The sequence below is a fragment of the Silene latifolia genome, chromosome 4, assembly GCF_048544455.1.
Source record: "Silene latifolia isolate original U9 population chromosome 4, ASM4854445v1, whole genome shotgun sequence".
Taxonomy (NCBI): domain Eukaryota; kingdom Viridiplantae; phylum Streptophyta; class Magnoliopsida; order Caryophyllales; family Caryophyllaceae; genus Silene; species Silene latifolia.
This window is the reverse complement of record NC_133529.1, coordinates 64,132,453-64,147,680: the sequence shown is the minus strand read 5'-3', so window position 1 is coordinate 64,147,680 and position 15,228 is coordinate 64,132,453. Positions and strand designations below refer to the sequence as shown.

Genomic DNA, 15,228 nt, shown 5'->3' with positions numbered 1-15,228 from the left:
TAAACAGTGAATGGCATCGGTTTCTAACCGATGCCAATGCGGGCGATGCCAATGACATTTATTTGAATTGGCATCGGTTCATGAACCGATGCCAATTTACACATATTGGCATCGGTTGTTATTCAATTGGCATCGGTTCTAACCGATGCCAATTTACTCATATTGGCATCGGTTGTACCATTAAAACCGATGCCATTTTTTGCATTATTGGCATCGGTTGTAACTTAGGAACCGATGTCAATCATCAATTACAACAATAAAAAAAATTTGTGCCTAGCCAATAAATAAGTTATTGGCTATAGAAATTCGACAATCATACCGGCATTATTTTATTTTCTAAACGCTATAGAAAATTCGACAATTTATAAATTGAGCAATCCAAATTTCATAAGTTCAATACCAACAAATCCAAATAAAATACAGCCATTCAAGGAATTGTATCTGGCAACAAAATCACATACATATAAACCCTTAACTATTCGAGTATCTAGATCAACCGTTCACTCATATATAGACCTCAATAAGCTGCTTTGCTTGTGGTGTTATCATGCGTGTGTTCGGCCCCATGTATTGCAGCATCTGTTCTTCTGTGACACCCCCCTAAAGAATATTAACGGTGTGCGTAGTTGGTAAATAAAGGCATGAAAAAATAACGAAAACTAACAAGATATATCAGAGATATTCATACTTACAACATAAGCGTAGTTGGTAAATAAGGGCATGAAAAAAAGCCATATAACAAGATAAATACCTGCAAATGCCAAATTGATCACATGTACGGCTTCTTAAAAACCTATACGCAACACCAATGGCATACTATCATGATTAATGATAAGAATTTTGTGAATGACAACCAAATACTCAACTAAATTGAACAACAAAAACTACATTCTTACATCATCGTTGAAGAAATTAATGTACACTGACCTCAATTCTTTTACCAAGCACAATGGCAACAAACTTTAACACCAGGCGGTTGTGGTACGATTCTTATTTTTTTAAAATATCTTATTATTCGAGGGGTCTTTTTTTTCACAAGAACAAGAAAATAAACCTTGTCGGCCAGACAAGAACAATAGTCCTTTGAAGGTTTGAAATTGTATATCATTATACAAGACCTTCTTTTGTCTATCCACATAATATAAAACTCAAGAGAAATGAGATCACAAATTATACCCCCAGTTTCAGACAACACTATCAGTCATGTTGATTCTTGTTTGCCTATCCTCTTCAAGTATGCATTCATGTAGTAAAAGTACCTGAAATGCAATAGACGAACATAAGCATCATTGCATCAGAACAAGAAACATATATAAGAGACAAATAGCCGTATAAAATAAAGAGATTTTTTGCTACCTAGAAGGTTGTACAATCTCCGTGTTTAAAATAACCAGGATATGTTTTCTAAAGCATAATGCACGTAAAACATAAATAAAAGGTATGATAAATGTTGAGTACCAACTCAAGGAACAACCACCCACTGCCTTCAATCCACGACACACAGTTGATGTACAATAACAAGTATAATCAAATTGCCCAGTTGATTATCCTCCAAATCAAGATTGAGCAAAACTCATGAACAAAACAAAAACCCGTCTAAACTAGGTGATGTACTTGAATGGACTATAAATGACTTCCTTAACAAACAACAAATAAGACATCTAATGATAGAAAGATAGCTAAAACACTATTGTTTCTTACTTCCATCAGCGATTGTTCGAACAGACGGTTATAAAATGACACAGTTACTATACGAAATACAAGTGATTGCTAAAAAATGGAAATAAATATAATTCTCTAAAACCACATAACCTTATCAAGAGCACTCAACATAATTCTATAAGCATAATTAGAATAAATTAAATCTAACTCGAATTGACTCACCTCCAATTTCAGTAGCCCTAGTCATCAGAACTAATCATTTTAGCTTTAATACTTAAAATACAACAACGATTATCCTATAGTTATAAAAAAAAATAACAGCAAGAACATCATACAACAGCCTATATCAACTAATTTAGTAGTGTACAAATTAATTTAGAATTGAACAATTTTTTCCTCAAAACCCTAGCCATTTAAACTGAAATTATTCAAGTGAGATATAATACCTAGAATAGGAAAAGAGGAGGAGGAAAAGATAGAAACAAATCATAAAAATTATGCCAAAATTCAGTTATTTCTGACATGAAAAGGACTTACTTAGCTCCACTAAATTCAGCTTTGCGTTCAACAGATAACTCATTGAACCATGGGAACAAAATGTATTTCAGGTATTCCAGATAAGGATTTCCTTTAACTACTTTTGGGGGGCAATAAGCCTTTTTAATTTTCACATTAACTTCAACCTGTGGAAAAAAAAAGGTACAAAACAGTTGAATGTACAAGTATACGATTTATCTCTATATAGCGAACAAAAATTACAGCCAGTGAATTTTAATAAATAGTTGTACAATGACAGTAAAGATGACATCTATTATCACAAACCTGATCATCATCCATGAAGATTGCGGAATATGATGCTTCAGAATTTGCCATCTTTTCTTGCCCTTGTTGCAAGCCTGGAAGCATGTCTGTAGTTAAACAACAAAGAAAAGCTACTTTGTTAGTCAACACACCAGAAAGGAATAATGCAAAGACCTCAAGACACTGCCGCAAATTATATGAGTACGAGAAAACAAAGCATACAGTGTGACAATATAACAGGCTTGCTCTTTCTTTTCATGATATCAGAGTATTATCGAGCGAGAATGTTGACTTCATGCTGGTCCATATACCCTGTTGACTTCATGTGAAAATAATTTAGAGTTAGTGATTAAAATTCCCAGATTGACAAACCCCAATTTATACACATTTCATGGTTCAAAGAGAAAGTTTGAGGTATGAACACCTTCAATTTCGTTGCTTATTAGGGGATGCTTATAGCACTGCACTTTGCGCTTCAGGATACTAAAGATCGACTAAAAATGGAAACATAAGAGGGATTAGTTCCAGGGAGATATGTCTGGTAAAAATTATCGAAACATAAAGAGGCATTACTTCTGGGAAATGATGCATTTAGGCACAAACACAAGACAAATATGCAATCATGAGGATGAAACCAGTTAATAAACCAACTTTAAAATCAAAAAATCAGAAATCTCTAATTTGTATTGAAGAGAAAATCCCTAATTTCATCAACCCTAATCATCAAATCCACTCGGTCTAAGCCAAATACTTATAATGAAACATAAATTATGCTATATTTAACTTCAAATCACAAAATAAACACTACACAACAATCCAATTTTGTATAATTCGAAACAATACAAACATTACACAACAATCATCACCTATTCGATTTGGCCAGAAAATTTAGATTTCTGATTAAGAAAGTAACCCTAATTGAGTATAAAATTGCAACTAAATTGAACTTGCTAAGAACACAATAACCAGAGTCAATTTCAGAAAAAATATTTCTAGCAGGCAATTCATCGAACACCTTCGTTACATCCGCAAATCCCGAAATTTTGCTTACAAAGGCAGTATAATCATATATTTAGAAAATTAATTAAAGCAATTGAAATTTAAAAAAAAAATACCTGCTCACTTTGTAGAAGGGTTTGAGCGACAGTGTTCGAATGGTGATAAAGGATGGTCGGGTGGTGGGGTAGGGCGAGGGAAGTGCGGTAGTCGATAACGAGCGAGGTGTTCGACGAGATAATGAATAAGAGATGAACAACGTGGTGGTGGTGAGTGGCATAATGGTTGGCGTTGGTGAGCGGCATCCGGGCGGTTGCAAGGAGGGTGGGTAGGTCAAGTAATGGGAAAGGTTGTGGCTGTATGTGTATGTTTATGTAATCGTGGTTAACAACGATTGACATCGGTTTCAATTTATGACCGATGCCAGTTGTTCAAGAACATTAATGACATCGGTTTTTTACAAACAACCGATGCCAATATCACTCAAAATTACAATTGCCATCGGTTCTTTGTAAGACCGATGCCATTGTGGCGATGCCAATAACCTTAATTCTACTAGTGATATTTTTAAAGAAGATAGGGAATACATGAGTTAACACTAAGATAAGGACCTGAACTATTGATTTGTTTTCCGTTAAGGACCCGAACTATAAATTTGTACAATTAAGGACTTGAGAGGAGTACACCGTTAAAGTTGCCGTTAAATTGATTATGTATGATTACCTCCATTTCTTATTATACTAAAAAAAAAAAAGAATTATCTTACCAAAAAATCAACAATTAATTTACACGCCTAAATGCGATATGAATCTCCCTTTAACTCATCAAGCTACGACAGATTGTTTAAACGACATGAATCTCCCTTTAACTCATCGAACTGGGTTGTTTAGAATTGAATGACGAGCAGAGGAAGCACGACGGCGGTGAGTTGTTTAGAATCAATAACGGCCAGAGGAAGCACGACAGCGGTGATTTGATTTTGGCACCGAGACTACATGAATGCGGCTTCGGGCAGTGGTCACGAGCCAAGATCGATTATAGCTACCGTACATAAGCTTTGGCGCTTGCAACTTGCAAGAGAGGAATTCCTAGTGAATTTTTATGGAGGTATATGATGATGGGCGATGGTAATTGAAGGGCAAGGACATAGGAAAGTACTGCTCAACATTGAATTCGTAGAAGTTATGCAGCTCATGTCAAAGTGCAATTGGGAGCAACAAAGAGGTGGGGGATGAAGCCAAAAAAAGGAAAATAACAAAAATTCAGGGAAACAAAATTAGTGACATTGAGGATTGCTTAATTTTTTTTTTTTACAATAATATAATAATAAAGCTAATTATACTAACGGCAAACACAAGGACAGACACAAATATGGATGTCAGGTCCTTAACGGTAAAGTTTTATAGTTTGGGTCCTTAACTGTAATTTTTTGGATAGTTTGGGTCCTTATCTTGGTGTTAACTCGGAAATACATCATATCATATTTTATTTTAAATTCATATTTATTATAGGAAGCTTTAAATTTGTTGCCATATTTGTGTTTTGAACTTAGTTGTTTCATTAATTGAAATGTCATCTTGAGATCAAATTTTGTGATGCCATGTCAACGGTTTTGGCTTTTACATTAGATAAATATATATGATCATTTTTTCTAGTTTCGTGTTTTGCGAGAAGTAGTTTCAAATAAACGCTAAGTCGATAATTAATTTGTTAAATAACATTAGAACGAAAAACTTCCTTAATTTAACCATGCAAATTAACTTTTGTTTTTAAAATAGTACTCGTATATGAAAATTTGCAATTAAGAAGAAAACTTCATTAATAGGGAGTACTAAACAAATAAAACGAAAAAGATATTTTCTAAAACGACTAATAAAGCCAAATAAAATTTGACATTAACTATACAATGAGTCCCTATCATTGCATACTAGTTGCAAAGATGCGTCGAATTTTCAGTGAATTAGTTTGTCATTTGTGTATTTTTTTTTTCGACAATTGTTTGTCATTTGTGTTTGTGTAATTAATTATGTCATTGTCATTTTCTTCATTTAGCTCTCCCTATCAACTTTTCACTTAATTTATACTCTAGCCGGTCTCCCCGAAAGACCATCTCTCTAAATTTATTGATAATCTATTTTACAAATCTAAGAAAAAGTGGTACCAAAGATAATAAAATAGGTACAAATCATGATTAAAAATAAAATGGATACATTTATTAGATAAATAAGTACGAAATTAATATGTCACGATCAACAACAAAAGGTCACGAAATACAAATAAAAGGGTACGAAAAACTGATCTCTCAATAACTTATTGAAAGATCGTCTCTCAAAGTTTTAGGGGTGTTTGATTCATCCAATATAGGTATGAGGTATGGGTTTGGAATGAACCAAACCCATACCATGTGTTTGTTTGACAAAATTGAGGGGGTGTTTGGTTCACGCGTGGGTATGGGTTTGGAATCGGGAATCATACCTGGGTGGTATCGGGTTGGAACTTGATACCTCATACCTTGTGTTTGGTTCAATTTTGGGGGTATGGGGTTAAAAATCAATCAAAGCTAAAAAAATCTTCAAAATACAATTTTTTTAATAATAATTTTTATACTATTAAATCATGTAGATAAAATTTAATCAAATAAAAATATAAAAATATTTTTTTTACAATTTTTTTTATCACTTTTTAATATCTCTAATTTGATACCATAGGTATCAATCTCATCTGCCCACCTCCATGGGTATGAAAACCCATACCTCATGGGTTTGAGGTATGGGTATGAAACCTTCATTTCCATCAAACAAACACATGGTATGGGTTTGGTTCATTCCAAACCCATACCCCATACCTATATTGGGTGAACCAAACACCCCCTGAAAGTTTCATACCCATACCTCAAACCCATGAGGTATGGGTTTCTCATACCCAGTGAGGGGGGTGGGTATGAGATTGATACCCACGGTATCAAATTACAAATATTAAAAAGTGATAAAAACAATTTTAAAAAAATCATTTTATATATTTATTTGATTAAATTTTCTCTACATTATTTAATAGTATAAAAATTATTATTAAAAATATTGTATTTTGAAGAGTTTTTAGCTTTGATTGATTTCTAACCCCATACCCCCAAAATTGAACCAAACACAAGGTATGAGGTATCAAGTTCCAACCCGATACCACCCAGGTATGATTCCCGATTCCAAACCCATACCCACGCGTGAACCAAACACCCCCTTGGAGGTTTTGGAATGGATTGGAATGGATTCAATCCATTCAAGTGTTTGGTTGGAACATTTTGGAATGGAGTTAGATAACTAATGGATTCTAACTCCATTCCAATCCATTGGAATCTCATACCCATATCTCCCCCCAACTTTCTAACTCCATTCCACCCAATATTGTTTTTCTTCTCCATTCCAAGGTTGAACCAAACAACTACAAACAAGTATGGGTATCTAACTCCATACCTCCCTGGATTTACACTCCATTCCAATCCATTCTAACACTTTGAACCAAACGACCCCCTGTTTAATTATTTCCTTATCAAAGAGTGGAAACTAGCGACTAGCTTACTGTCTTACTGACAAATAAAACGTACAGTAGTACTTTAATGAATTTTTTGCTTAAATGGGGTTCAAGACTAGACCTTGGTGTTTATGTGCCATCTTTGTTATACCTAGTTGCGCAATTTCAATTTTCGGCATATTCATCAATCATTCAATCATTAATTAATTAATTAGTTTAGCTAAAAAAATGGCAAAATCAATTGAGGATTCGATGTATTCTATGTTGTCCATTATTCTATAAGTCATGGTATTTAGATCAGCTAGTAAGGAGTTGTGGTTTTAGATTTATCGAAGATCTCGAGTTTAAGTTATAGGATTATTGGAATGTATTAGTGTTAAAACTCATGAAGGAATATCATCTTTGTAGTCTTATTTAACAAAAATTCAGACTAAATTGAATGATATGCACACAAAAAATGTCCATTATCTAAATAAAATTCCATTTTTTTTTTCTAAAATGTGTCGTAAGAGCACATGTCAAAGACATTACTTAAATAGTAAATTTGAGTGATTAATCTCATTGAAAAATAAAAAAGTGATTTTGTAATTCAATTTTGCTCGAGTACTTTCATTTTAAGTAACTTTTACTAACAGTACCTATTGACATATCTTAGATAAACCGATTAAAATATTATTTCTCATTTAGAAGTGAAAGAAAAATTTACTTGAAAAGAGATACGAACAATAACTTATTTTTGACAGTGAATTTTCACTCGTGAAAATAGAAAGATGATAATTTAAAATACTAGGTCGCTAAATACTAGAATTAAATTATCAAATTAACAATTTCTAAAACCAAACTCAACTCTACACTATGCAATTAAGAATAGTAGTATAACATAAGTAAGGGTCGAACCCAAGAGAAGGTCTAACAACTAAAACTTGACTAGTGAACTAATTGAGATACTAATCAAGACTTTATAAACTAGTTAAGACACTAACAACAATTTAGGCTTAACAATTTAGACTAATCACAAACAATGGGTATTAACAATGACAAACAATAGGTGAACATAGACCAAAAAGGGGGTTTGGGTTGATTGGTAACATGAATGTAAGGTAAAGTTGCAATATTTTCTAACAAGGCAATAGCACAAACACTTAATAAGCACAAAGTAATAAAGAGAAAGAACTTGGTGTAACAAGGCTCAACAACTACTTCCTAAGCCTAAAGATCCTCTCTTTTTCTTCCCTCAACAATTACTCAACCACTTATGTAAGATAGTGACTACTTACTCCTAAGCTAGAGTAGTTGGTCCTACTAATATGGTCACTTAATTGAAAACCACAACAAGGTTTGCATAAGAGAGCATTAAGAGCAAAAGCCAAACAAAAGTGCCAAGATTAATCCTTTAGGAGGCTTAATCCAACTATCCCAAAGATTAACATACAAGTTCCACTCACAAAGATACAAACTTTAATCCAACTTCATAAAGATGCAAGCTTGCTACAAGGATTGCAATAGTAAGATGATTAACATGCAAGGTTCATGACTCCTAACATAATAACATCCAACATAAACAATGAAACCAAGGAAACATGTAATAATTATTAAGGAAAGATTAAGAGGTTCTTACAACTTAAGGAGAGTAGTGTCTCACCAAATTACACCAAGATGAAAGACCTAGCCAACCATAGTTTGATTACAACCCAATTTTTGTGGAAAGATTACAATGAAAATGGAATATGATTAAGTCTAATTATTACAAGATTAAAAGCCAAGCATAATCCTCCTTTTTGTTATCAAATATTGGGGTATATATAATGCTTCACGAAATCCTAGGGTAAGCACGGAATGGGCCTTGATTTACGCCAAAAAGCAGAGCAACAAATTCGAGTCCAAAGACACCTGCCGTGATCGCCGGCTGAATGGCAGATCGCTATCGTGTGTGATCTAACATGTAGTGTTTGCGATCTGCCAAAATGCCTGGACGCTTTTCTCTAAAATCCACCTTAATGCTTGTCTTGTTGCTTCAAAGGTCCTTCTTGCCTTCCCTTGACTTGTGACATAACTTGGACATGATCTTGTTCACTTTGTCAATCCCGAGCAAGTCCAAATACACCACGATCATAGCCCCGACAATAGAGAATCACTTATTATCATAAACATACTTAAAGACCCTTAGTAAACCTCCTAATCCTTCAAATGACTCCCCTTATATCACGCCCTTATCACTCCATAAAATGAAGATTGTGCTACTTGGTTGGCCAAACTCCTTAAAACATCAACAACTCAAGTAGCCAAATAAAAAATCCACCAATTTGAAACCAATTTTTGTGATAAAAAACAAATTAAGTCCTAAAGCTAGCCTCCTTCCAAGACCCTCCTTATCACTCCCTTCTTATCCCTCCATCTTTTTGGTGTTACATTTTCCAATTTTTCAATTTTTTTTATTGAAAATCCTTCATTTTGCTTAAGGTGCCCTTTTGGGTTTTCAACTTAACTTTACCTTACCTCTCATGGTGGCTCGCAACTCGTTTCTTTATTTTGCCCGGAATGCCCTTTCGGGTTTTCATTCCGTCCTCGGCCACCTTCCCACTTTTGCCTAGGCGCCCACCCTAGTGGGTTTTCACCTAGCTGGGATTTTCATTTTTCATTTCATTTTTCTCATTTTTTTTTCAATTGCATTTAAATCCAAGAAATTTACATATTTTACAATTCATCTCACTCCCCCACACTTAGATCACACATTGTCCTCAATGTGGAGGAGTATCATCACCTTCTCAAAATTAGTTGTTGAAGGGACCCGAACCTTCACCTTGCTCATATGTCCCTTGGTTTCTTCTTCTTCTCTCCCTTCTCTCTCTCTCTCTCACTCTCTTCGCCCTCTCATAGGCTTCATCAACTTGGGCCTCATTAATGGTTGGTTGGTATTGGGGTTCATTTTGATGGAGGGTCATGCCAAAGAGGCCTCGAATGAGGCCGAAGGAGTCTTCTTGTCCTTGAGCATCATGGTAAGAGTCTTCAATGTATTGGTGGTGCCTTTCATTTTGCACCCCAAATTGATGATTTACTTGTTCCCTCCACTCATTTTGAGCATTCCACATAGCTTGGTTTTCCTCCATTTGCTTGGCTTGTTGTTGTTGCCAAGCATAGGATTCCTCTTGTCGTTTGGCTATCCCCTCAAGCATCCTCATGTGAGCCAACTCGGCCTCATATCCCAACCTCCTATGCTCATCAAAAGCATTCTTGAATTGCTCCAAACTCTCCAACCTTGGGCCATATTTTTGTTGCCAAGTGTGAGAGCTCTCAACCCTTCCACTAATAGTTTTCAAAGTCCCCCGGGTTTCGTTGAAATAATTGAACATACTTTGTTGTCAAGGAGCAACCGGGTCACTAGAGCTCCCCCCCGCTTCGTACATGGGGGTGTACATGTCCACGGGAGGGGGTTCATTTGGTGCCTCCTCTTCTTTCTCGTCGGAGTCAAAATCCGATAAATCCATGGGACAAAAGAAATTCCTACCAAAGTTGCCGCTTGGCAAAGGAGAGTTTTTAGGCCGAGGGAGCCTCAAGTATTTTTGCTTATCAGGACCCAACCAATACTCTTTAAGGGGGGTTTGCCTCACTCTCTTAAACATCTTGCACTCCTCAAGGACGACATCATTGTACAAGGGAAAACCTTTGGTCTTGAAGATGTCTTGGGATTCTTCAATGTCACCCTCAAAGTGTGTAACAAAGAATGTGATTGCCCCCCCCACAATTAATGCTCCCTCCCGAGCTCTTGGTCTTGTGAACCATGCATGCATCAATGAAAAGTTGTGCCCAATCGGGCACTCCTACCCTTTCCGGGAGCATGGTCCACATGGTGGCGCGGATTTTTGAGTTGACCTTAGTGGGCTCTCCTATGGCATAGAAGATGGTGGTTATGAAACGGGTGAGGAGTTGCACCACGAGGTTGGTGACATAGGAGATCATGTTGTCATGTTTAGCATTGGCGGTTCCCACAATCTCGGTCCAAGCCACATCACTCCTATGCCCAAGCATTAGAATCGAAGATGGGGCTTTTGAAATGCTCAAAACTTCCCTCACTTGGGTATGGGTAAGGATGTGCCACTTCCCATTCACTCTAAACCGGATTTTTTTCTCCCTCCCCTCCGCCACATTACACTCCGTCAAGGTGGAAAGGAACTCTCGGGTGTAGGATGTGTAAGTGTAAGCCCATAAACCATCGTCAAAGTATGCTTCTAGACCCACTTTAGCAAGCATATTTCGAGTTAGTGTACCCATACCAAGAGCATTTAGGGTGTTGTGGGAAAGGAAGCGGGTGGTTTTGATTGGTTGTTTTTGAGTTAGGCCGAGTTTTTGAAAGATTTTGGTTTGGGCGACATCTAACCCTTCCTCCCCGGTAAAAATTGGTTCCTCCACATTTTCGGTCTCCTCTACAATCCTTTTCTTAGATGGCCTTCGGAATGGGTTTAAGCTTGACATTCTTGTACCTACAAAATAGCTTAAACAATGCAAACAACACAAAATATGGCTCTCAAAAAGTTTTTTCGCTCTTTGGGACAATTCACCAAACACTTGGTGTGCGCTAGCTCAAGAGGATTTCAAAAGCGTGTGTTTGGTGTTTGTCTTGCCTCACCCAGAAAATTTTTACCACCAACAACAACTATAGCAACAAGAGACAACAACTAATCCAACAATTTCACCAAAGGAAGCTAATTTTCGGAATATAAGAGAGCATAAAAAATGAAAGTTGAGTTTGGTTGTTATACCTCCCCGAATTCCACAAAATAATGCTCCTTGTTACTCCTAGTTGCTCAAAAACCCGTCTTAAACCCTTGAATTCCAACCCTTGAGCTTGAATTTGTAGGTCTTGAAAGTTAGGGTTCTTCAAAAATTTGGGGAAAATTTTTGATTTTTGGTGAAATCGATGGTATTTTATGTTTGTCATGGAAGTATTGTTGCCAAAAGTGTGAAGGATTGAAGATTTGATGAATGTTGGGAGGAAATTTGAGTGATTTGGGTGGGAAATAGGATGAGAGTTAGGGTATGGGAGTGTTCTTTGCTCGAAAAATCTGAGTTATGAAACAAAAGGTGTTTTTCTCGTGGTTAAGTCTCGCAAAAAAAATACTATGCATCCGAAATGGCAGACTGCCGAGGAGATGGCAGACTGCCGCGACAGACTGCCGAGGAGTTTGGCAGTCTGCCAAAATCCCTGCCTGACCATTTTTTTCGTTGGCTAAATTTTGGTATTACACCAAAATTTAGCTTACAAAGCTTCACCCTTTCTTTGCTTCTTCACTAAGCATGCGCCCACTCAATTTCCTATCCTATTTCCATCACTCCACCAAGTGTCACGCTTCCCGAGGTAGTGTAAAAATCAAATTCAAACTTCACAAAATGATTAGTAACTTCATGAATTTTAATGCAAATTATTAACAAGAATATAAATGACGGAATGATAAATGACGTGAATTTAAATTCTACCTATGGAAAGCGGGAAATTCTACACTAGAGATAGGATATTTACAAATTTTTGCCGTATTTTTAACGTCGATGGCTCAACTTAGTGTTCCTCTTGATCATGTTTGGTAAATGGGGTCTTCCAAGTTGACTTCTTCCACCAATTGTGGTTCCATGCCTTCATGATATTCTTTAAGTCGTTGTCCATTCACTTTGATCATCTTTCCCGTGCTTGGGTTCTCAACTTCGACCGCTCCATGAGGGTGGACTTTTCTTACAATGAACGGCCCAAACCACCTTGACCTTAGCTTCCCGGAGAACAACTTTAGCCTATTTTGGAAGACAAGAACTTTGGCACCTTCCTTGAAAACCCGCCGACTTATCATTCGATCATGCCATATTCTAGCTTTCTCCTTGTATATGGCGGCATTATCATAAGAGTCAAGACGGCTTTCTTCAATTTCTTGAAGTTGAAGCTTCCGATGGAGACCCGCATCGTCTATGTTTTGGTTGAAAGATTTGATGGCCCAATAGGCTTTATGCTCCACTTCCAAAGGAAGGTGACATGCCTTTCCATAAATGAGTCGGTACGGGGACATACCAACTTGTAAGCGGTGCGGTACACCCAAAGAGCGTCATTCAACCTTCGACTCCAATCTTTCCTATCGGTGTTCACTGTTTTTTGTAAGACACCCTTGATCTCCCGATTTGACACCTCCGCTTTCCCATTTGTTTGTGGGTGGTAAGCGGTGGAGACTTTGTGCACGACCCCGTACTTCTTTAACAACCCTTCCATAATCCGATTGCAAAAGTGAGTTCCCCGGTCACTTATCAACGCCCTTGGATAGCCAAACCTCGAGGAAATATGATTTTGAACGAAACTTGAGACCGTTTTTGCATCATCATTCCTAGTTGGTATGGCCTCAACCCACTTTGAAACATAGTCTACCGCCAAAAGAATATAGAGATAGCCATCCGATTTGGGGAATGGTCCCATGAAGTCTATCCCCCACACATCAAAGACCTCCAAGTATAGCATGGGTTGTTGAGGCATTTCATTCTTCCGTGATATGTTCCCAACCCGTTGGCACTTGTCACAAGTCTTTGTGAATATGTGAGCATCTTTAAAGATGTTTGGCCAATAGAACCCGCTTTCAAGAATTTTCCGGGCCGTCCTTTAGGGTCCAAAGTGGCCTCCACAAGCATATTCATGGCAATGTTTAAGGATGGGTGGTATCTCTACATCCGGCACACATCTCCAGATGACTTGGTCTTGGCACAACTTCCATAGGTAAGGGTCATCCCATATGTAGAATCGGGCATCGGCCTTGATCTTATTTCTTTGACTTGATGATAAAGAAGTTGGAAACTTCTTAGTCACCATGTAGTTTACCACGTTGGCATACCATGGCTCCGTCATCCTCAAACTATAAAGAGATTCATGAGGCAAACTCCCATCAACTACCCCCATTCGTTGCATTTGTTGATCATTAAGTTGTAGTCGACTTAGGTGGTCGGCCACCACATTTGCCAATCCCTTTTTCTCTCTTATCTCTATGTCAAACTCACTAAGTAGGAGAACCCACCTCATTAGTCTTGGTTTGGTGTCTTTCTTGCTCACAAGTTGAGTGATGGACTTGTGATCGGTATAGACAATTACCTTGACTCCTAGTAAGTATGATCGGAACTTCTCTAGAGCTTATACCACCGCCTAGAATTCCTTCTCGGTTGTAGTGTAATTCCTTTGGGCATCGCTGAGAAGGGAAGATGCATATTGAATGACATATGAAGCTTTGTCATCCCTTTTTCCCAATACGGTTCCAATGGCAAAATCGCTTGCATCGGTCATGATTTCAAAAGGCCGATCCCACTTGGGTGCTTGAATGATTGGGACTGATATAAGTCTCTCCTTCAACAAGTCAAATGCTTCCCTACAATGATCATCAAACACGAACTCCACATCCTTGTGCAAAAGTTTGCACAAGGGGTAAGCGATTTTGGAGAAATCCTTAATAAATCTTCGATAAAAACCCGCGTGTCCCAAGAACGATCTCACATCTCGAGTATTAGATGGATACGGCAAGGTTTTAATCACTAATACCTTTGCCGTATCCACCTCAATCCCTCTTTTCGACACTATATGTCCTAACACAATTCCGCTACTCACCATTAAGTGACACTTTTCAGAATTTAATATGAGGTGAGAGTCTATGCACCGTGATAGGACCATAGCGAGGTGGTCTAGACACGAGTCAAATGAGTCCCCATGGATGGTGAAGTCATCCATGAAGACTTCCAAAATAGGCTCCACATAGTCCGAAAAGATGCTCATCATGCATCGTTGGAAAGTGCCGGGAGCATTGCACAATCCAAAGGGCATGCGGCGGTAAGCATAAGTACCAAATGGGCAAGTAAAAGTGGTTTTGGATTGGTCCTCCGGGTGAATGGGGATTTGGAAATACCCGAAATACCCGTCCAAAAAGCAATAGTACTCTTTTCCACCTAACCTCTCTAGCATTTGATCTAGAAAGGGTAGGGGAAAATAGTCCTTCAAAGTGACTTGGTTTAGGCGGCGATAATCAATACATACTCTCCATCCCGTTTGTAAACGGTTGGGGATCAATACCCCTTGAGTATTTTTGACTACCGTCACCCCTCCCTTCTTTGGCACAACTTGAGTAGGACTTACCCATTGGGAATCACTAATGGAGTAGATGATTCCTATTTGAAGGAGCCTGATGACTTCTTATTTCACCACCTCCATCATAGGTGGATTGAGTCTCCTTTGAGGTTGTC

The 15,228-nt window shown here is 37.5% G+C and overlaps 1 protein-coding gene across 2 annotated transcripts; it reads right to left on the bottom strand.

The window, feature by feature from the left end:
* Positions 1 to 334: 334 nt before the first annotated feature.
* LOC141652265 (tyrosine--tRNA ligase 1, cytoplasmic-like) lies at positions 335 to 3,888 on the bottom strand. Of its 2 annotated transcripts, none has more exons than XM_074459803.1 (8): positions 3,579 to 3,888; positions 2,888 to 2,957; positions 2,686 to 2,775; positions 2,485 to 2,570; positions 2,200 to 2,345; positions 1,177 to 1,259; positions 752 to 793; positions 335 to 600 (listed from the first exon to the last, which is right to left on the bottom strand). In XM_074459803.1, exons 3-6 carry the CDS (start codon positions 2,720 to 2,722, stop codon positions 1,202 to 1,204), a joined length of 327 nt encoding a protein of 108 aa, XP_074315904.1. In that variant the 5' UTR covers positions 2,723 to 2,775; positions 2,888 to 2,957; positions 3,579 to 3,888; the 3' UTR covers positions 335 to 600; positions 752 to 793; positions 1,177 to 1,201. The 2 variants fall into 2 exon arrangements, with proteins under 2 accessions (XP_074315904.1, XP_074315903.1); XM_074459802.1 differs by having other exon boundaries at positions 2,686 to 2,782; positions 3,579 to 3,887.
* Positions 3,889 to 15,228: the final 11,340 nt, after the last annotated feature.